Source organism: Ceratotherium simum, chromosome 2, assembly GCF_057802395.1.
Source record: "Ceratotherium simum simum isolate JZ-2026a chromosome 2, ASM5780239v1, whole genome shotgun sequence".
NCBI lineage: Eukaryota > Metazoa > Chordata > Mammalia > Perissodactyla > Rhinocerotidae > Ceratotherium > Ceratotherium simum.
Window position 1 is genome coordinate 42,016,283 of NC_141901.1, and position 23,619 is coordinate 42,039,901.

Genomic DNA, 23,619 nt, shown 5'->3' on the forward strand with positions numbered 1-23,619 from the left:
CTGGCCCCCATCACCACGCTCACCCCAGGAAGGCTACACGGGAAGGCACCAAAGTCCAACAGGGCCAACCACAAGCCCATACCTCAGTGACGTGCATGGCCCAGAAGAATGGGGTCTGCGGGACGATACTGGTCACCAGCAGCCCCACCTCCCCACCAATGTTGTGGATGGTGGCCAGCCAGCACAGGTCTCGGAAGCACTCCCTCAGGAGCAGCACCAGGAAGGACCCTCTGGGGGAGGAGCAGGGGAACAAAGTGAGGGGGGTGAATGAAGGAGCGATTCAACTAATACCTGTCCTGAGGGATGCTGGGCGGGCCACGGGCAGGAGGATCACTCTGAGCAGGAGGGCCGTGCCCACCCCTCCAGGGTAGGGGACAAGACGAATGCCCAAGTCATCACAATGCAGAGCAGAGGAAGCACCGTGCCAGGGGGCCCAGGGGCTGGAGAGTCTCGGAAGGGGGAGCAGTGAAGGGAAGCCAAAAACACACCATAGAGAGGGATGGGCAAAAGCCCTTGCTGGGCTGATCCTGAGCCTGCCAAAGTGATTCATGAGACTCTAAATGATGCGAGTTTGGACCGTCCACAACCCAGAACCACTCCTCCCTGTGTTTCAGCACATGCCCAACTTCATCCTGGCATGCCACAAACTTTATCACCTGCCTAAATCACACGTGGTCAGCAAGGCAAACCTGCTGCTTTGAAAAAACAAAATCTATAGCATTGCAAGTCAAACAGATTATTCTGGCATCCCTGACATTAAGAATGGTGTCCACTGTTAAAGCAGAAGATGTGGTGGACCCGCTGACCTCATGGCATCCAGGGGGAGGGAGAGTCACAGGCCTTCCCTGCACATAAATGGAAACAGATGTTTTAAGTCCCTGTGGGTCTTAAGTCACAGCCGTAGAGCCTGGGTCTGTGCAGGAGTTCCTGAACACTTCATCCCCAGAGGGTACCATCCCTGACCCCACCCTCCAGGGACTGAACGATGTTTGTAGTCACCACCTGCCCTGCTGGTCTCTCTACACCTCCATTCACCTCATTTCCATGGGAACTGCAAAGAAGGTTGTCCTCAGTTTCTCTGTCTCTCCAGGGTCACCAGAAGCTTTAGGAGTGAGCTGTGTACAAGCTGGAAAGCAGAAGATTGAGTCCTGGAGGCAACAGGGCTGTCCCTAGAAGACCGTGTCCCCTGCCCCCCACGAGGCCCTGGCCCGCCCTCAGAGGTGGGATAAAATGGGCTGTGAAGCTACATCCTTCCATCTCAGCCTCCAGATCCTCAGCCAGAGTTTGCTGGATGATATTCTTTAACCAAGAAAGCATCCTAGAGGAATAAAAAGGGATATTTCCTACACCGAGGGGTCAACATGGAACAAAGCTGGAAAGGAGGCTGGGAGAAGTCAACCAGGAGTTGCAAAGACACTGCTGGGAACAGATGGCAGCTCAGGATCTCACCAGTGGTTTTGGCAAATCCTTGACCAGAAGCCGTCTCCAAAACCTAGAGAGAAAAAGAAAAGGTATCACTGGGGCATGGCAGTCTTTATTTCATTGATTTATATGCTGAATCCCTCCAAGCAGATTTGGAGACAGGGCATCAACAGCACCTCGCTGACACAGGCTTTAGCTGACTTTTGGGACACCCACCACTTTCTCCTCTCTTTCTGGGATCCTGAGCCAACCAAAAAAGAAATGTTCAGAAACAGGGAAGGGAGGAAGGGAGGTGGCGCCAGGGGTACTCCATCAGGACTCAGTCACAGAAGTCCAGGACTGCTTAGCCTGGGAAGTCCCTGCTGGTACTTCTCAGAGGGAGGAGGAGGAGAAAGAGGTGGAAATGGTTATGCTGGAAGCAGGGCTGGGTGGAGACAGAAAGGCCTGGGTGCCCTGCCACTCACTAAACCTTGCAGCCCCCCAACCCACGCTGGATTCCCTCTCTCCATTGTTCTCACCTGGAAAGCCCCCACCCCTGGTTAAACCCAGGTACCTGCCTGCCCTGCTGCTTACCACCGCTGACCCCTGCTGGAGAACACATATGGCCACTGTTCTCCAATGGACACAATGCTACAATCCCACCATGGGCCCCTAGTAAGTTTACCTGCCTTCTCTCCAAATGGACCACTCCACACCCTCTCCTCTCTTCAAACCCACTACACTCCCCACCCAACCCCCGCCTGACAAGCTTGCCTCTTCATCCAGGAAAACTGGAAGCAGTCAAGTGAGAGGTCCCTCACCTTCTCATCACCCAAAACGCCGAAATTCCCCCTTGCTCACCCTCTCAGCCATCCCTCCTGTTTCCATGGCCGCTGTCTCACACCATCACGCCTTCTCGAGGACAGCACCCCTGCAGTCACCCCCTCTTTCTCCGCCATGGCTCTCTCCCTCCCATGTGGATGTCTCCCACCAGGAAACAAACATGCTCTATTCTCCATGTCTGAAAAGACCCTAACTTGACCCCTCTGGCGACCACCTTTCTCTGCCCCCTTCATTGAAAGTGTTGTCTAGAGGCCTATATACTTCCACATCTGACATTTTCTCTTCAACTCGTTCCAATCGGGCTTCCCTGAAACGGCTCTGCCCGGGGTCAGCAATGACCTTCACGCTCTCCACTCTAAATTTACTTGTAGTATTCCACCCACTCTCTCTTTCCAGAAACACTTCTTCTCTTGGCTTCCTTGGCATTGCACGCATCTGGCTTTCCTTCTCTTTCACTGGCTGGCCCTTTTCAGCTCAACCAATAAACGCTGGCACATCCCAGGACTTGGTCCTCTCCTCCATCTACCTTCTCTCCAAGGTCAGCTCCAGTTCCCATGGTTTTATGTATCAACAGTATACCACAGACTCCCAGATCCAGATCTCCAGCCCTAATCACTCTCTGGAATTCAACTCAAATATGGAGACGCCCACTTGACAAGACAGCTAAGAGATACACAAACTCAGCATGTCTACCCTAGACTTTCCCCAAGCTGCTTCACTCCAGCATTCTCAATTTTAGTAAACTGCATCATTATCTACCTAGTGGCTCAGGCCCAATTCATCTCTCTCCTTAGCTCCCTACATCAAATTCATCAGCAAGCCAAGTCATCTCTTCCTCCAAAACACACCTGAACACATGTACCCCGCTCTCTCCATACCCACCACCCCAATACTAGCCATCGCCATCTCTTACCAGATGTCTAAAGAGTTCCCTGATGCCACACTGGCCCCCACAAACCAATTGCCACCCAGCAGACAACACGATCTCTTATAAACAAAAATCAGATCCCATTACTCCTCTAATTAGAACCTTCCAACATCTTCCCATTGTGTTTACAAATAAAGCCCTAAGTCTCCACTTTGCCTCATCAAGGCCGCCATGATCTGACCCTCCTTCCCACCGACCTCCTCTCTGCCCACTCTCCCCTTCACCCACTGTGTCACACCTTTGGACATTTGTACATGCTCCCTCTGTCTGGAATGTTCCTCCTCTGGTCTTTGCATGGTTGTCTCTGACTTGTCATCCAGATCTCAGCTGAGATGTCACTTCCTCACAAAGAGGCCTCCCTAAGAATCATCTAAAGAAGTGACCCCTCACTCTTCATCACATCACTTTATTTTAATTCTCTGGTAACTTATTATCTGGCATTTTCTCATTTGTTTACTTATTTATTGGTTTACTGTATGTCTCTTCCCACTGGAATAGAAGCATCACGAGACTATGAATCACAGTCTTTTGACAATTACCTTGATCACTGAGGTAACCCCAGGGCCTAGGACAGTGCCTGATGCATATTAAGCTCTCAGTAAACATGTGTTGGAAGAAAGGAAGGAAAGGAGGGAGAGAGGAGGGGAGGGAGGGAGAAAGGAAGGAAGGAGAAATGACCTGGGGCAAATTCTTAATTCTCTAATTCTCTAAGCCTTGGTTTCCTCTTCCACCCCATGAATCACACCTGCGCTGATGTGAGGATTTAGTCGGGCTAGCATCTGTTCAGGACATGACATGCAGTAGGTGCTGAATAAATGGAAGCAGTAGGAGCGAGTGGTCAAAAGTGCAGGTTCTGGAGTCAGACTGTCTGGGCTCCAGTCCTGGTTCCAGAACTGACTGGCTCCTTAACTCTGGGCTGGGTACTTGGTGTTCTCATCTGCAAGATGGGAGAGTAACAGCACCACTTGCTGTAATTAGATAAGTTCATACAGCAAAGCGATTAGAACAGGGCCTGCAGAGTGAGCCCTCCATGAAGCTTAACTACCGTCATCCACCAGTGAGACCCAACCCTAGGCTCCATGCTAACCCCTCTGCCTCTCCTGTGTACCCACAACAGAGCAAAGCGACAGTGCTAAAAACCATCCTCTAGCCAAGCACGTAAGGTATCTTTTCATTTAGAATCTCCTAAGACAGTTCTAAATACCAACCCCAAGAACCAATTATGAGCAGCAGTTTCAAGCTAAAAATTATTTTTAATACAGAAACATTTTAAACCACTTTTGGTCTAATTATTATTTCCTAATGATTTAAGAGATAAATATAACAAGCCCGTTTTGACAGACTGTGAAATTAAGTTTCAGAGGAAAATCTACATAATTACCATCCAACCACTACAGCAGGCACGTCACCCAAAAACAAACCTCCAATTTCAGGATGTGTTTGTAACCCAGAAGTGGCCACCTGGAAGCTACAGAGATCAAGGCAGCATCTCAGGAGCTGCCAAACCAGCCAATTTAATTAAGTTCTATTGTTGCCACAAGCACAGCAACTCTCATGCCCAGATCAATCGACAGCTGTTAATGGTCTCTTTACTTTGTTCTGGGACATTTCTGCCAGCTGGTCAAGTGTTCTAAGAGGTAGCCTGCTCCACAACTATGCTGGGGAGTCTGAGCAGCGGGAGAGAAGACGCAGGGCACACAAAGGTCAGCGGCCAGAGGCTCTGGGGTAGAGTGGAGGGGTCCCTCTGGTTCCCCCTCCCTCCCCAAGGAGAAGCTCTCACATCACTACTCATGTAACACTCAGAACATTGGCGGCCTCCCTGCCTGCAGCCTCCGAGTCTGCTCACCGCCACACCCCTGACTGCTGCTTGTCAACCTGGGCCATCTTTCTCTTCTTTTTTTGTGAAGACTGGCTCTGAGCTAACATCCATTGCTAATCCTCCTCTTTTTGCTGAGGGAAATTAGCTCTGAGCTAACATCTGTGCCCATCTTCCTCTATTTTGTATGTGGGACGCTGCCACAGCATGGCTTGATGAGCAGTGCGTAGGTCCACACCCAGGATCCGAACCAGCGAACCCCGGGCCACTGAAGAAGAGCGCACGAACTTAACCACTACGCCACTGGACCAGCCCCCCATGTCTTTTTTAGGCCCTTGTCTCTACCTGGGGAAGTGCACCTGAAGCCACCTGAAAGGCACGTCCTGGTGGAAATTTACTATTTACAGCTTTAACCCTCAACTGCTTCCCTCTTGTCCAAGTAACACACCTTGCACTTCTACTATGTGCCAGGCACAGAGTGACAAAGACAAAAGACACAGACCCTGTTCTCAGGGAGCCCACATTTAGCCACTCCACAAATATTTATAAAATGCATATGTTCTAGACACCGCCACCATGAGGCTCACACTTTGGTGGGGGCAGCAGACAAGAAGTGTACAAACAGGAATAACGTCGTGTGGCCATAAGGGCAAAGAAGAAACACAGGGCAAGGAAGAGACAAAGGGTGCTGGGGGGCGGGGAGGTTGGTGACAGCTGAACAGAGACCTGAATGAAGTGAGAAAGCAAACTCCGAAGACACCTGGGAGGAGAGCCTTCGGGGCTGAGAACAGCAGGTCCAAGGCCCTGAGGTGGGGATGTGCTTGGCCATGTTTGCAGAACGGCACTGGGGCAGATGTGACAAGTCACTTTGATCTCTTACCTGGACCACCTGAGACAGGTCTTCCTGCTTCCACTCTGGCCCCTGGAGTCTATTCTACAGGGTCCCTTTAAAACGTAAATCTAGGTGAATGCATGAACAAATGGTAGCACATTCATACAACAGAAGACCACTTAGCAGTAAAAAAAGAATTGCTGATGGTGCAACCACATGGATGAATCTCAATAACATTCTGCTGAGTGAAAGAAGCCAGACGCAAAGAAGCACATACAGCATGATTCCATTTACACGAAACTCTGGAAAAGATAAGTCTCATCTAAAGTGATAGAAAGCAGATCAGTGGTTGCCTGGGGCCATGAAGCGGGGAGTTACTGACTGACTGGGAAAGGGCGCAAGAGGAGCTTTTGGGTGATTGAAATGTTCTATATTTATTGTGATAGTGGTTACACAGCTGCAGACATTTGTCAAAATCCATCAAACTGAACACCTAAAATGGGTTCATTTTACTTTCTGCAAGTTATACTTTAATAAGTATACTTAATACTGTAATCATACGTGATGTTTTAACGTAAACTGGTTAAATCCAGTTATGTCGCTCCCTGCTCAAACCCTCCAGTGTTCTCACTGTTACGTGACTATGTAAACACCAAGTGCTGCTGAATCGAGTTATGTATTATATTGTTTTTATTCTTATACAACAATTTCTCCAGGAATTAACTGCTCTTTTTCCTCCTTCCATTTACTTGGATTTCCTTAAATCTCTGGCTAAGTTTTCCCACACGCCTCCAACGGCCCTTTATAACACCTCTCCACTCAATTTTCCATTTTTCTTTATGCAAACATCACCCCAGAGTCTCACACCATCCTGCTCTGTCCTGGCCTTGCTGCTGTACAACAAGTGTTCTACCCCTTTGTCATCATCTGGGAAGTCTCTGGTCCCTCTCCTGGGTTGGGTCTCCTGCTCCCAGATCACCTCATTTTCTGGCTTATTGCTTCATTTTATCAGAGCATATCCTTCCACAGCTTTCTGAGAACAGGTACATGGGGCATACATCTTTTGAGATCTTACCTTTTTGAACAAGTCTTTATTCTACCCACATTCTAGACTGATTTGATTGAGAACAGATTTAGGGTTATATATCATCTTCCTGCAGAATTTAATGACACCACCCAATCCCATACCCTTCAACGTGGATTCTCTTTCTGAAGCTTTATCCCAATATTCTAAAATATTCCTATAATGTCCGTTAGAGTCAGTTTTTCTTTTCCCATTCATTACCTTGGGCACTCATTGGTTGCTTTCAATCTGAAAACTCATATCCTTCACTCCTGGGAGATTTTGTTACATCATTTGATACTTTCGGGATCCCCCATGTTGACCTGACTCTTCCTGGATGTATGTGTTGCACCACTGAAGCTGATCTTCTAATTTTACCTTTTCTCTCTCTAAAACAATTTTACAGGATTGGCCCAGTGGCCGAATGGTTCAAGTTCCAAGCGCTCCGCTTCGGTGGCCCAGGGTTTGTGGGTTCAGATCCTGGGCACAGACCTACTCCACTCATCAGCCATGCTGTGGAGGCATCCCACATACAAAATAGAGGAAGACTGGCACAGATGTTAGCTCAGGGCTAATCTTCCTCAAGCAAAAAGAGAGGAAGATCAGCAACGGATGTTAGTTCAGGGCGAATCTTCCTCACCAAAAAAATAAAAAAATAAAATTTAAAAAAATAAAACAATTTTACTACAAAATATTTCAATTGATAAATCCTCTCCCCAAAAAGCAATGACACTATTCAACAAAATTGTCAAAAATAACCATTTCAGGAGTCTGGAAACTGACCAGAAGCATACAACAAGTTGACAGTGTCTATTAAAAAACAATAACAACAAGAGGCCAGCCCCAGTGGTTAAGTTCAGCATGCTCGGCTTCGGCAGCCTGGGTTCGGTTCCTGGGCGCAGACCTACACCCCCGTCTGTCAGCGGCCATGCTGCGGTGGCAGCTCACATACAAAAAAAGGAAGATTGGCAGCAAATGTTAGCTCAGGGCGAATCTTCCTCAGCAACAACAACAAAAAAAAAACCCAGTAACAACAAGAAACTGTGGGCCCTTGGATAAGAAGAGTGTGGTCAGGTGTTTCAGTCTGGAGCTTCTCCCACTCCCAGCTCCTTTGGCTGATACTTCTACAAGGTGGGCAAAACTGAAAATCAGTAGCTTCGGAGGTGGCTGACTTAGTTGGGAGCAGATGGTGGAAGAACTTCATGAGCTTGGGTGTTGTCAGAAGCAGCCATTCCGTGGTGAGCACATGAGAAAGGGCAACGTCGCAGCCCGACGATATGATCCTGTTGGCTTTTATGTGTCCTTATCTATGAAATGCCTATTCCTAGCTCTTGCCCGATTTTCTATCAGGTTGTTTCCTTTTCTCATTGATTTCCAGGAGTTTTTATTTTGCTTTTCCTTTGCTTGTTTTTTAAAAATATTCTAGATCTTAATCCAGAGGCCGACAAGAAAGTAAATATTTTAGGTTTTATGGACATGTGGTTCTGTCACAACTACTCAACTCTGCCATTGTGTGAAGCAGAGACAATACATAAACGAGTGGGTGAGGTTGTTTTCCAGTAAAACTTTATTTGTGGACACTGAAATTTGAATTTCATTTTTTTTTTCTTTAGACTTGTGTGTGTGTGTGTGTGTGTGTGTGTGAGGAAGATTAGCCCTGAGCTAACATCTAATGCCAATCCTCCTTTTTGCTGAGGAAGATTGGCCCTGGCCTAACATCCGTGCCCAACTTCCTCTACTTTATATGGGACACTGCCACAGCATAGCTTGACAAGTGGTGCATCAGTCTGTGCCCAGGATCCGAACCTGCAAACCCTGGGCCGCCAAAGAGGAGCACGTGAACTTAACTGCTACGCCACCTGGCCAGCCCCCTGAAATTTGAATTTCATATACTTTTCATGTGTCATGAAATAGTATTCTTCCTTTGATTTTTTCCCCCAACCATTTAAAACCGTAAAGACCACTCTTAGAACTTCCACTCCGGGAAGATGGCACCAAGTACCTTTTCCTATTCCTTCAGCTAAGTACAACTAAAAACTCTGGACATTACATATAAAACAAACAGATGACTTTGATCTTGGGACCAAGGGACAACAGTGATGAGTTCCCTGGGTTTTCTTCTCACCTCCTATATCCTAGACTTAGAACTGAAGAATCCAGAAACGCCAACAGGCACAGATGAAAAAAGCCCCAACAAAATCCTATTCTCTCTAGCCAAAAGACTGGAAAAGGGGCAGTCTAACATGACAGAAAACTTCTAGACAATAATTGCTCTACTCCAGCTAAATACGTGCACGCACACACACACACAAACACACACAAATGGCCTAGTGTCCATGCATGCCAACAAAGACAAATGGGGAGCCTAGACTTCCACCTTTATGAGGCTGTGATGAATCACCCCAACACTTCCACCCGGACTGTGTTACAGAAGGCCAAGTAGGCAGCCAGGAATTCCCACCCCCAGCCAGTAACAAAACCTGCCCCGCCACCCGGCTTCCCCTGCCTGTGGCATCCGTGGGAGCCACACCCACCCAGCACTAATAAGCCTCCTTCCATGGAGCGGTGTCAGAGGAGCCCTGTTGGAGAGTCAGGACTTGCCTCTGTGGTAACAAAGCCACCTGCACCAGGGTCAGTGGAGACAACATGAAGAACCAGAATTCCCACCCCCTAACAGTAACAAGGAGCCCCCACTGCCTAGGAGGCAGAATGGGGAACCTGAACTTCTATCCTCACCTGGCAGTGATGAGGCAGCACCTGTCTTCCCCTCCTGGAGCAGTGTCAGAGAAAGCCAGCTAAAACAGAAGGTTTGCATGAAATCCAGAGTCTCACAACATAATAAGAAAACATCCAGGTTTCAAATGAAACTCACTCATCATACCAAGAACCAGGAAAATTTCAAACCAAATGAAAAAAGACAATCAATACCTGCCGACAGCAAGATGACTTGGATGTTAGAACTACCTGACAAACATTTTAAAGCAGCCATGATAAAATGCTTCAATAAGCAATTACAAACACCCTTAAAACAAACGAAAAAATAGAAACCCTCAGAAAAGAAACAGAAAGTCTCAGCAAAAAATTAGAAGATACAAGAAAATGGGAAGTTTAGAACTGAAAAATACAATAATTGAAATAAAAAGCTCAGTAGATAAACTAAACAACAGAATTAAGTGGACAGGAAATAATCAGTGACTGGAAGAGAGAACAATAGAAATTATACAATATGAACAAGAGAGAGAAAGTAGATTTTTAAAAACCTACAGATTCAAAAAGCTGAGTGAACTCAGAACAGTATCAATTCAAAGAAATCCATGCCAAGACACAAAAACCTCTGAAAACTAAGGACCAAGAAAATATCTTGAAAGCAGCCAGAGAAAAATGACTATTTCCTATACAGGAAAAACTATCGGAATGACAGCGGATTTCTCATCAGAACCCATGGAGGCCAAAGGAAACGGCAAAATATTTTTCAAGTGCTGAAAGAAAAGAACTGTATACCTAGTGAAAATATCCTTCAGGAATGAAGGGGAAATTAAGACATTCTCAAATAAAGGAAAACTAAGAATTTGTCACTAGCAGACCTACCCCTGAAGTTGTCTAAACAAAAATGAAATGATAAAAAAAGAAACTTTGAAACATCAGGAAGTAAGAAAGAACATGGTAAGAAAAAATATGGGTAAATACAATAGGCTTGAGTTTTCTAAATTGTTTGACAGTTGAAACAAAAATTATAACACTGTCTAATGTGATTCTAAATGAAAGAGAAAATATTTAAGACAAATACATTATACACAGGGAAGGGGAAAGGGAGGTAAGGTTTCTATACTTCACTCAAACTGGTAAAATCGACAGGCAGAAACTATGATAAGTTATGTATATATAAGGTAACATAAGTTATGTATGTATAAGAGCAACCGCTTAAAAAGGTATACAAAGAGATACACTTAAAAACACTATATATAAATCAAAATTGAATTATAAAAAATGTTCAAGTAAACCATAAGAAAACAGAGAAACAGAAAACAGAACAAACAGAAAACAAAAAATAAAATGGCAGACTTGAGCCCTAACATATCAATAATTACATGAAACATAAATGATATAAACATATCAATTTAAAGACACAGACTGGCAGTGTGGACTAAAAAGCATGACCCAACTATGTGCTGTCTACAAAAAGCTCACTTCAAATATAATGATACAGGCAGGTTTAATGTTAAAAGATAGGAAAAGATACACCATGCAAACATTAATCAAAGGAAAGTAGAAGTAGCTACATTAATATCAGATAAAGTAGACCTCAGAGCAAAGACAATTACTAAAGACAGAGAGGAATATTATATAATTATAAAAGGGTCACTCTACCAAGAATATAAAGCAATCCTAAATGTGTATGCACCAAACAAAGAGCTGCAAAATATGTAACACACAATCTAATAGAATTGAAAGGAGAAATACACAAATCCAGAATTATAATTAGAGACTTCAACACCTTTCTCTCAACAATTGATAAAACAACTATACATAAAATTAGCAAGGATACAGAAGAACCCAACAACGCTATTAACCAACAGGATCCAATCAACATGTGTTCGATACATCTCCACCCAACAACAACAGAATACATATCTTTTCAAGTGCCCACAGAACATATACCAAGATAGACTATATCCTGGGCCATGAAATTAGTCTCAATAAATTTAAAAGGATTCAGGTCATATGAAATATGCTAACTACAGGAGAATTAAACCAAAAATCATTAAAATAAAATATGTGGAAATCTCCAAATATTTGGAAACTAAATAACAAACTTCAAAATAACCCACAAAGCAAAGAAATCAAAAGTAAAAATTAGAAAATATTTTGAACTGAATGAAAAGGAAAAACAATATCAAAATTTGTGGGATGCAGGTAAAACATCACCGAAAGAGAAATTTACAGCACTAAAAGCCTATATTAGGAAATAAAAAAGGTCACAAGTTAATGACCTCAGCTTTAACCCTAAAGAAAAAAAAAGAAGGAAAGCAAAGTAAACCCAAAGAAAACAGAACAAAGGAAGTAATTAAGATAAGAGCAGAAACTGATGAAATGGAAAACAGAAAAAACAGAGAAAATCAATGAAACAAAGAGATGGTTCTTTGAAAGGATCAACAAAATTGATAAACATCCAGTAAGACTCGCAAAGAAAAAGAGAAAACCCAAATTACCAATATCGCGAACAAAATGGGATATCACTACCAACCCTGGAGACATCAAAAGGATAATAAGGGAATACTAAGAACAACTCTACATGCATAAATACAAACATAAATGTCAAACATGAAGTTTGACAACTTAGACAATATGTACTATTTCCTCAAAAAATACAAACCATGATCCTAAAACCAAAGACAGTACAAAAAAAGAAAACTACAGACCAAGATCCTTCATGAAAATAGATGCAAAAATCCCAACAAAGGATTAGCAAATAGAATTTAGCAATATATGAAAATAATTATACACCATGACCAAGTGGGCTTTATCCCAGGAATGCAAGGCTGGTTCAATATTTGAAAAAAATTAATCAATGTAATCCACTATATTAACAGGTTAAAGAAGAAAAATCACATGGTATCACTCAATACAAAAAAGGCGTTTGACAAAATTCGACATGTGTTATAGGTTGAATTATGTCCCCCCAAAAAGGATATGTTGAAGTCTTAAACTCCAGTACCTCAGAATGTGACCTTATTTGGAAATAAGGTCTTTACAGAGGTAATCAAGTTAAAATGATGTCACCAGGGTGGGTTCTAATCCAATATGACTGTCCTCATACAAAGAGAAAATTTAGACACAGAGAGAGATACAGAGGGAAGACAATGTGAAGACACCAAAGTAGAATACCACGTGAAGGGCCTGCCCCGTGGCTTAGCGGTTAAGAGCGTGCGCTCTGCTACTGGCGGCCCAGGGCTCGGATCCTGGGCGCGCACTGACTCACCGTTTGTCCGGCCATGCTGAGGCCATGTCCCACATACAGCAACTAGGATGTGCAGCTATGACATACAACTATCTACTGGGGCTTTGGGGGGGAAAAAAAAAAAAGGAGGAGGATTGACAATAGATGTTAGCTCAGAACCGGTCTTCCTCAGCAAAAGGAGGAGGATTAGCATGGATGTTAGCTCAGGGCTGATCTTCCTCTCTCTCTCTCACACACACACACACACACACACACACACACACACACACACACAAAGAATACCACGTGAAGACAGAAGACAGAGTGATGCACCTATAAGCCAAAGAATGCAAAGGCTGCTGGCAAACCACCAGAAGCTAGGAAAGGCAAGGAAGGATTCCCCCACGGGTTTCAGAGGGAGCATCACCCTGCTGACACCTTGATTTTGGACTTCTAGCCTCCAGAACTATGAGACAATAAGTTTCTATTGTTCTGAGACACTCAGTTTGTGGTATTTTGTTACAGCAGTCCTAAGAAACTAATCCAACACCCATTCATGATAAAAATCCTCAGAAAAATAGAAATAGAGGAGAACTTCATCAGCTTAATAAAAAGCATCTACAAAAAACCGATGGATAAGATTACACTTTAGTGTGAAAGACTGAATGCTTTCCACCCTAAGAGAATAAGGCAAGGATGTCCACTCTTACTACTCTAATTCAACGGACTGCTAGAAATTCTAGCCAGTGCTAAGACAAGAAAAAGAAATAGAAGACATATAGATCAGAAAGGAAAAAATAAAACCGGCCCTATTGGCAAATGACATGATTGTCTACATAGGAAATCCCAAGGAATCTTAAAAAAAAAAAAAAAAAAAAACACTAACTCCTAGAACTAATAAGTGAATTCAGCAAGGTCACAGAATAGAAGATAAACATACGAAAATCAGTTGTACTTCGATATACTACCAATGAACAAGTGGACACAGAAATCAAAAATACAATGCCATTTATAATCACTCAAATAAAATGAAATATTTAAGGGTACACCTAACAAAACATGTTAGGACTTATATGCTGAAAACTACATAATGCTGATGAGAGAAATCAAAGATCTAAATCAATGAAATACAAACTGCATTCATAGATTGGAAGACACATATTAGTAAAGATGTCAATTCTCCTTTAAACTGACATACAGGTTTAACACAATTCCTATCAAAATCCTAGCCAAATTTTTTTGTAGGCATAGACAAGATTATTCTAAAATTTATATGCAAAGAAAGTAGAACAGCTAAAACAATTTTGAAAAAGAAGAATAAATAAGAAAAAATCAGTCTACCCGACTTCAATACCTCTTAGATAGCTACAGTAACCAAGGCTATGTGGTATTGGCGGAGGCACAGACACATAGATCAATAGAACAAAACCTATAACCCAGAAATAAATCCACGTAAACATGCCCAACAGATTTTTGATAAAGCTGCAAAAGCAATTTAATGGAGGAAACATAGCCTTTTCAACAAATGGTGCTGGAGCACTTGGACATCTATGGGCAAAAAAATGAAACTCAACCTAAGTTTCACAACTTATACAAAAATTAGCTAAAAACAAGTCATAGACTTAAATGTAAAACATAAAACTATATAACTTTTAGGAAAAAAAATAGGAGAAAACCTTCAGGATCCAGGACAGGCCAAAAATTTCTTAGATTTTACAACAAAAGCACCACGCATAAAAGGAAAAATAGGGAAAATTGATAAATTGGATTTCACTGAAATTTAAAACTTTTGCTCTGCAAAAAACCCTGTTAAGAAGATGAAAAAACGAGCTACAGAGTAGGAGACAATATACGTAAAACTACACATCTAACAAAGGACTAGTTTTAGAATATATAAAGAACTCTCAAAACTCAACAACAAAAAACCAAACAATTCAATCAGAACACGGGCAAAAGAAATGAGATATTTCATCAAAGAGGATATACAGATGGTAAATAAGCACATGAAAAGATGTTCAACATCATTAACACTAGGGAAATGTAAATTAAAACCATAATAAGATATCACTATCCACCTATCAGAATGGCTAAAATAAAAAACAATGACAACACCAAATGCTGGAGGGGATGCAGAGAACCCCTCGTACATTCCTAGTGGGAATGTAAAATGGTACAGCCATTTTGAAAACAGTACAGCTGTTTCTTAAAAGAGTCAACATGAACGATGATATCACTCAGCAACTGCAATTTCGGGCATTTATCCCAGAGAAACATGTGAAGTCTGTACATGAATGTTTATAGCAACTTTATGTGTAATAGCCAAAAACTGGAAACAATCTAGACGTCTTTCAATGGGTGAATGGTTAAGCAAACTGTGGTACATCCTTACCATAGAATACTACTCAACATTAAAAAGGAATAAACTATTGATACACGCAACAACCCGGATGAATCTCCAAAAAATTATGCTGAGTGAAAAAAGCCAATCCCAAAATTACATTCTGTATTATTCCACTTATATAACATTCTTGAAATTACGAAATTATAGACATAGAAAACAGATTAGTTGTTGCCAGGGGTTAAGGCAGGAATGGGAATGGGAGGGAAGTGAGTGTGGCTATAAAAAGGCAACATGAGGGATCCTTGTGGTGATGGAAACTTTCTGTATCTTGACTGTATCAATGTCAATATCCTGGTTGTGATATTGTTTTGCAAAATGTTACCAGTGGGGGAAACTAAAGAACGCCAGGGATCTCTCTGTATTGTCACTTACAACTACATGTAAATTTACAATTATCTTAATATATAAAGTTTAATTGGGAAAAAAAAAAGGCCTTCTTAGCTTGCCAGAGGCATAAAAAGAGGCAGTGGGCTGGATTTGAACTGCCCGCCAAAGTTTGCTTACCCCTTTCCTGATCCTTTGTTGGTTACATTACTGCAAATATCTTCTTCTAGTTTTTGGCTTGAATTTATTTTCCTTTATATTATCTTTCAAAGAAGATAAATTCTTAATTTTAATTCATCCATCTCTTTTTCAGTTAACTCTTTATACCTTAACAAATCTTATCCTACTTGAGGTCATAAAGATATTCTTCTATATTTTTTCCAAAAGTTCTAAAGTTTTGTCTTTTACATTTAAGTCTCTAGTCCATCTAGAATTTATTTTTGTGCATGAGGTAAAGGAGGGATATAATTTCATATTTTTCTACATGAATAAGCAATTGTCCCAGTTCAATAACAAAGTCAGTGTCCATCCTTTCAGCAGAGATCTACAACTCTATTTCTGCATTTGCATGAGCCTCTTTTGGGGCTATTATATTTTATTGGTCAAACTGTCTATCCCTAGGCCAAGACTACAACGTCTTCTAGTAGGGCAAGGCTCCCATCTTCCTTTTCAGAAAGAAATGTCTTAAATATTACTAGGCTTTTGGTCTTTCATTTAAATTTTAGAATCAGCCTGTCTCATTCCTGAGAAAACCTGTGGAAATTCTGATTGGAATTATACAGAATAACTAGATCAATTTGGGGAGAAATGACTCTTAATTCTTATTGCATCTTGCTATCCATGAACATGGCACTTTTCCTATTTATTTGAAATCTTCCTGAAAGATTTTCAATAAAGTTCAATTATTTCCCCCAGACAGGCCACGCTCATCTTTCATTGGATTTATTTCTAGGTACCTTAATTTTTTAAATTGCTCTTGTAAATGTTATATTTTTAAATTATTTTTTGTTGTTTATGCATGGCAAATATAAGTGCAATTGATTTTGGTATACCTGATCTTATATATTCAGCGATCTTGTTAAATAAGTTTTTCTATGTAAAGAAATATCATCTGTAAATAATGACAATTTTGTTTCTCCTGTTCCAAAATGTATGCCTTTAACTTATTTTTCTTATCTTACTGGACAAAACTAGAACCTCTAGTATATGCTGAACAGAAGTGGTGATGGTGGGCATCCTTATCTTGTTCCTGTTTTTAAAGAGGATGCTGGGGGCCGGCCCGGTGGCTTAGCAGTTAAGTGCGTGCTCCGCTACTGGCAGCCCGGATTCGGATCCCAGGCGCGCACCAATGCACCACTTCTCTGGCTATGCTGAGGCGGTGTCCCACATACAGCAACTAGAAGGATGTGCAACTATGACATACAACTATCTACTGGGGCTTTGTGGCGCGGGGGGAAAAGGAGGAGGATTGGCAATAGATGTTAGCTCAGAGCCAGTCTTCCTCAGCAAAAAGAGGAGGATTAGCATGGATGTTAGCTCAGGGCTGATCTTCCTCACCAAAAAAAAAAAAAAAAAAAAAGAGGATGCTTATGTTTCTCCATTAAAATATTATTTCTGTACAGCTTTAATAGATAGCCTTTATCAGACTAAAAATAACCTTCGATTTCTAGCTATTAAGAATCTTTATTTTTTAAATCATAAATTAGTGCTGAATTTTATCTAATGCTTTTGCTGTGTCTATTTAAGATGATCATATGGTTTTCATCCTTTAATTTGTTAATGTAGTAATAGACATTTATAGAGTTTCTAATATTAAATTACTCTTGTATTTTTGGGAAAGAAACCCAACTTGCCATGATTTACTACCTTCATTAGCCAATACCGACTTCACATTGCCAATATTTGGTTTAGAAACACTGCATGTGTATTCATGAGTGAAACCAGCCTGCAATTTTTCTTTCTTATGCTCTCCTGTCTGGTTTGATACCAAGGTTATACTGGCCTCATAGAATGAACCAGGGAGCCTCTCTCTTATTTCACTCTTTGGAAGAACTTACATAATATTGGAATTTCTGTTCCTTGAAAATTTGGTAAAATTTGCCTATAAAACAACCTGGGCCTGGTATTTTCTTTGCGAGAAGACTATAAACTATGATTCAACTACTTTACAGCTATAGGACTATCAGGGTTCTTATATTAGTTTTAAAAATGATATACTTTAAGACATGTGTCCTTTATTCCAAGTTTTCAAATTTATTACCATATTCTTATATTTTAATCTCTGCTGGATCTATCTTATATTTTAATCTCTGCTGATTTCTTTTTCATTACTAATATTGATTTATGCCCTTTTCTCCTTTTTCCTTGATTAATCATGCCAAAGGTTTTTCTATTTCATATCTCTTTGAAGAATGAAATTTTGGCTTTATTGATCCCTTCTATTGTAGCATTGTTTTTTATGCTTTCCCCTGGCTTTATTGAGAGATAATTGACATGTAACTGTAGCTTTGTTTACAAAATTAAAGCAGAACTTTGTTTTTAAAATTTTATGTCTGCTCTCTATTTTTGAGTTTATTTTTACTTTTTATCTACTTCCTCAATCAGGTCATAGCTCATTAATTTTTAACCTGTATTCTTTGCTCATTTAAGCATTCAATACTACACATTTCCCTATAAGTACTGCTTTCACTGTATTCCACAACTTTTGATGGGAAGTACCTTCCTTATCATCCAGTTCTAAGTATTTTTAAATTTCTGTTATGATTTCTTCTTTGACCCAAGTGTTTTTAAATTTTCAAAAGTATGGAGATTTGTGTTCATCTTTTGATTATTTTTTTCTAACGTAAAAGTATTGGGAATATTCCTGGGAAACCATATCCATCCCCAAAAGAAGCAAGGTGAGCCCCATAACACACTTTTCTGGTACGTGGTTCTGAAATGACAGAACTTACTCTCCCACCCCCAAACAACTCTAAAACTGGACAGAATATATGAACTAATCATATCTGGCACAGACTAATGACAGTGGACAGCAGAAGGCATTTGCCTGAGAAAAGGAAAGCACTAGGGGTGAGCACTACCTTCCCTCTGGCCTTCTGCCCAGGGGAGCATTTTTCCAAACCACAGAAAAGGGAAACAGAGCTCAAGCAGTCAGGGGCAGTCTCTCTGGGCAGAAGAAACAGATAAGAGTTTGGTTGCCAGGAACTTGTGGGTCAGGGTACCAGAAAGGAAGGAACCACAGAAAAGTCCCAGAAATCTAGGGGCTCACCTCAGGTCCTTGGCTGAATCCTAAGCTGCCCACGTGCAGGGCAAGTTCTGGGAGGCCTTGGAGAGAAGAGCTGCTGTTGTGGGTAAGGGAGAGAGAGCTGAGAGAGGAACACAGATATGGGAGGTTTCCCAGTGCTGGGGAGACAATGGAGTTCCAACTCAGCCAGAATGGAAAGACCTTGGTAAGCACCCTAAGACCCTCACCCGAGACCCTAAAAGGCCAAGCCCTAGGAAAAGGTTTTTCCCAAGAACTAAGACTCAAATTGAAGGACACCAATCCCAACAAAAAAATCCACTTTAATAAGATCAAAAGTTTGGCTAGTAATTTCATTTTTGCTAGAAAAATAATTCAACACTATTTAAAGAACATAATATAAAGGCTCTACAATATAACATCCACAATATCCAACATACAATAAAACATTACTATATTTTTAAAGAAGCCTTGACCCATAATCAAGGAGGTAAATGTCAATAGAAGCAGAGCCACAAATGACCCAGATGTTGGAATTGGCAGAAAATGATTTTATAAGTAACATAAATATGTTAAAGAATCTAGAAGAAAAGATAGACACAATGGGTGAAAAGATGGAAGAGTTCAACAGAGAAAGGGGCAAAAAAAGAACCAAAAGGAAATGGAAAAATACGCTATCTAAAATGAAAAAGTCATTAAATGGGCTTAATTGCAGATTGGACATAACAGCAGAAAAGATTAGAGAATTTCACGACAGGTCAATGTGGAAGAGTGGGAAAGCTGTGACTATACAGCAAGACAGAGACCAGTTAGCAAGGTGGTGTGAATGTCTTCAGTGGCTCAGCGGGCAGCTTCAGAACAGGCAGAGGGCTGGGTTCAACTGGGAGTGGGGTTTTGCAAGACATGACCTAGTGAATTAAAGATGTTTAAACTAGGCAGTTATAACTATGGAATCGAAGCTAAGAAGGGAAGTGAGGGAGTAAAGAGAGGGTTGAATAGTGAAGAAATGGTGGGGGCAATGGATACGGTCCCAATGTGTCTAATTGTCGGACTGAGGGCTTTACAGCCTTGCTACTCAAAATGTGGTGCCAGGAACAGTAGCACCAGCACCACCTGGCACTTGTGCAAATTCTCAGGCCCTGCCCTAGACTCCCTCAGTCAGTATCTCTGCGGGTGGGGCTCAGCAAGCTGTTAAACAAGTTCTTCAGTTGATTCTGATGCTGTTCAAGTTTGAGACCCACTCTTCTAGAGCAAGAGAGCTGCAAAGAAGGGGGGAGGAGCAGAGTCAGATGCTTGAAGTGGATATTTTGGAGATGTTCAGTTATGAACAATGACAAAGTCTGACATACAGCTACGGGAATGAGAAACTGTGACCAAGCAGGAAAAAAGATCATTAAAGGTACGACGGTCTAGGAAGTAAGGGGCCGGACTCTCAGACACAGCATCTACATGGACAGTGAATTTGAGTGCACCTAGGAGAGAAAGATAGTGAGCCAGAGGCTGAAGTTATCCATGAACAAGGGGGCATGACAGAGAGAATGGTAGGTGACTGCAACCAAAAAGGTCAGTAAGTAGTATAATCGGACAGCCTGCTCTTCCAAAGAGCTACACCAGCTTAAAGAGAAAGGGTTTAAAGAGAAAGGAAGAGAAACAGATTGGAACTAGCAAGGGGGGCCAGCTCCAACAATCTTATTGCGGTGTTTCCAGTCCACTTCTCAACCCCCATCTCCAACCTCCCCAGCTGTGGCTGACCTTGTCAACTGCCTGCCAATATGCATTCTCTCTTTCCTTGCTGACAGAACCCCAAGTTTAGCAACAACATGCCTATTTTAAAAGCTATTTTCCAGCCTCCTTTGCATTTAAGGCCATGAGTTGAAGTTCTCTACAGCAAACACAAGCAGGACTGAGGTCAGGGCTTCTGAGAACGCACCTTTTATGAGGACGTAGCCCTTTACTCACTGCCTCTCCCCTTTCTTCTTGCCTGGAACCCTGATAACATCATGGAGCTCCCATACCAACCTCAGACTCCCTAACTCCTGAATTCTTCTATGGGAAAGAAACACAAATAGCTAACTTCTTTAAGTGACTGTTGTTCAGATTTCCTCATATATGCAGCGAAGTCAATCCCTGATAATTCAGGCTCTGAAGTGGGACCCTTTGCTCCTGGCTCACCTCTACCTACTGAGAATGGGCCCACCCCACCTGAAGGGAGCTCCTGGGGGTTAGTGATGGGCCTTCCCTTTTCTGTCCACAAAGACAGCCCTCGACCGTGCACAACCTCCACCATTAACTACCCCCTTCCCATACCTCATATTTTGGCGATATTTGTCTTGCTGACAAGACCAGATTTTATTCACTTCTGTCTTACACCTCACACCAGAAGCCAGAACAAGGCTGTGCAAACAATAGATACTCAATTAATGTTTGCTCCACTGAACAAGGAAAAACTTCCATTTCAATATCCCGGGTTGAAAAAGCCCTGACTGAACTGCCTGATAACCCTTTTTGACCTTGCCAAGAATAGTCTTTATTTAAAAATTCCAAGTTTTCTGCACCAGACCTTGCTCCTGACTGTTAAAGGTCATAAAATTCCCTAATTTCATCCAAGACCCCGCCTTCTCCGAAGAGGATGGAAGAACAGAAAGCACAGTCTGCCAGGCTCTGAAGAGTGAACACGAAGCACGGAGAGGCCAGAAAACATACCGGCAGCTCCTGAGGCCGCTCAGCCGTGTCAGGGGTCCTGTTGGGAGACCTTCTGTTTGAATTCACATACAGTTTTCGTTTGTGGAAGAGCTTCCCATTCAGCTCCTGGATCGCAAGCGCCACTTTCTGCATGGAGCCCAGATCCACAAACGCGAAGCTGCAAGGCAAAGAGAGAGGGCAGCTCTGAGCACATCTCAGAAGAGCAGAACTGCCGGAGAGCACCAAGCCTGAGCCTAGGAACAGCCTCCCCTCCCCTTCTGCAGCCCCAGGAGGGGAGCTGATCCACATACACAAACAAGCCACACTCATGTCCAGACTTGGGCCAGGCTGGGTGGCGGGAGAGACTGTCCCGGGCGTCTGGGGATCAGAAGACACGCATTGACTCTCTTTCTATCTACCACATTGCTACAGCTTGGGCTTCTTTCATACTATTCCCCCCAAAAGTTCAAAGCAATTTTACTGCCTTGAAAACAAGAAAGGGAAAATAGGAGTAGGCCCAGTTTTGAGAAGCAACCAGGGCCGAGGGAGGTACAATAACTCACCTCAAATCAGAAAACAAAGCAAGGACATTACCAAAAATAAACCCAGGTCTCTGGACTCCTAAACCGAGGTTGTCCTGACTGCCGAGTGAGAGGGTGAGATATGGAAAGGGGGTTTCCCAGATGTCCTCCTGCCAAGTCACAGTGGGTGTGGGTTTGGGAGTTGCTGAGCTGGTGTGCTACACCAGGGCATCAGGAACAGGGACAAGGAGGAAAGGAGCTGCTTCCCAAAGAAAACACAGGAAGAACAGTCATTACCATCTGCAGCCGTTCTGGATTTTGTGGACATGAAGCGGGTTGAAGTCCTTTAGAAGGTACCGAATTTCCTCCTACAAGGGCAGAGTTTAAAAGAGAAAGAGACCTGGAGACAAAACTTACAACTAGTTCTCAAGGTTTCAGATCTCCACCCAGCTCATCTGTATCAACTGCACACAGACTTACTGAGAATCTATTATGCGCTGTGTGTGCCAGGTTTTGTGCTGTAATGCAACCACAGAGACAAGAGAGAGATAAGCCCGACCTTCAATTGAAGGTCACCAGTCCAGTGGGGCTACAGACAAGACAATCAAGTAAACAGACCATTTCACCACAGGGTGATAAATTCCATGAGGAAGTGCAGATGGCTATAGGAGCACACAGTATGGCTATCTAACCCAGACCTAGAGGAAAGCAGGTGGTCAGGGTGGGCTCCCAGGAGGAAGCGAGTTTTAATTTATTAGGAATCTAGGCTCCCTCCCTTTCCTTTCTACTGAGGCGGGGAGGCTGGCTCTAACCAAACCTACTATGCAAGGATTACTGCCCCTGCCATCTTGTATTCACGGCAACCTTCCTTCATTTCTTTCTTCATGCATTCAACAGACATTCAGCAAAAGTGTGCTACGCACAAGCCTTATGCTGAATGTTACAGCAGATACTGATGTGAATTCAACATAAGCCCTGCACTCAAGGAGCTTCCAGTTGAGTGGGGGACATGCACAGGAGACCCCCTGTCTACCTGACGGGGCGGAGTGAAGCCTGAGAGCAAGAGAAGTGAAGGAGAGGGTGGGCAGCGCACTGACAACCCGGTCAGCCCCGATCAAGCTGCTCATATCCACCACATCTTCTTTGCAAGTCTCTCCTCCCCACTGCTTCTTTTTTTTTTATATATAATTTTATTTATTTATTTATTTTTTTACCCCCAAAGCCCCAGTAGACAGTTGTATGTCATAGCTGCACATCCTTCTAGTTGCTGTATGTGGGACACGGCCACAGCATGGCCAGAGAAGCGGTGCGTCGGTGCGCAACCGGGATCCGATCCCGGGCTACCAGCAGCGGAGCGCGCGCACTTAACCACTAAGCCACGGGGCCGGCCCTCCCCACTGCTCCTTAATGTAGTCTGGCCGCCACTGCCCATGGATGCAGTCACCTTCCCCCCACCCTGGATGTTTCTCCACACCCACTGTCAACTCTTCTTCCTCAACTGCCCTCAGGCTGCTCCCTCTCCAGTGGACTCCGCCCCACTCCTTCCCACTCTGCTGGTCTGGGCGCCTCTGTCTCAATAGTGCACCGCCCTCGGTTCTTTCAGATAACATCTACACGACCCTAATACCC

General features: G+C 42.8%; 1 protein-coding gene across 1 annotated transcript in view; it reads right to left on the reverse strand.

The window, feature by feature from the left end:
* Positions 1-23,619, reverse strand: part of TDRD10 (tudor domain containing 10) — a 44,409-nt gene that overhangs the window by 3,161 nt on the left and 17,629 nt on the right. The window contains exons 5-9 of the mRNA XM_087442490.1: positions 22,288-22,358; positions 21,491-21,647; positions 1,450-1,492; positions 1,036-1,126; positions 83-230 (exon numbers count right to left, since the gene is read on the reverse strand). Of these exons, the coding sequence (XP_087298616.1) occupies positions 83-230; positions 1,036-1,126; positions 1,450-1,492; positions 21,491-21,647; positions 22,288-22,358 (510 nt within the window). The remainder of the gene's footprint in view (positions 1-82; positions 231-1,035; positions 1,127-1,449; positions 1,493-21,490; positions 21,648-22,287; positions 22,359-23,619) is intronic.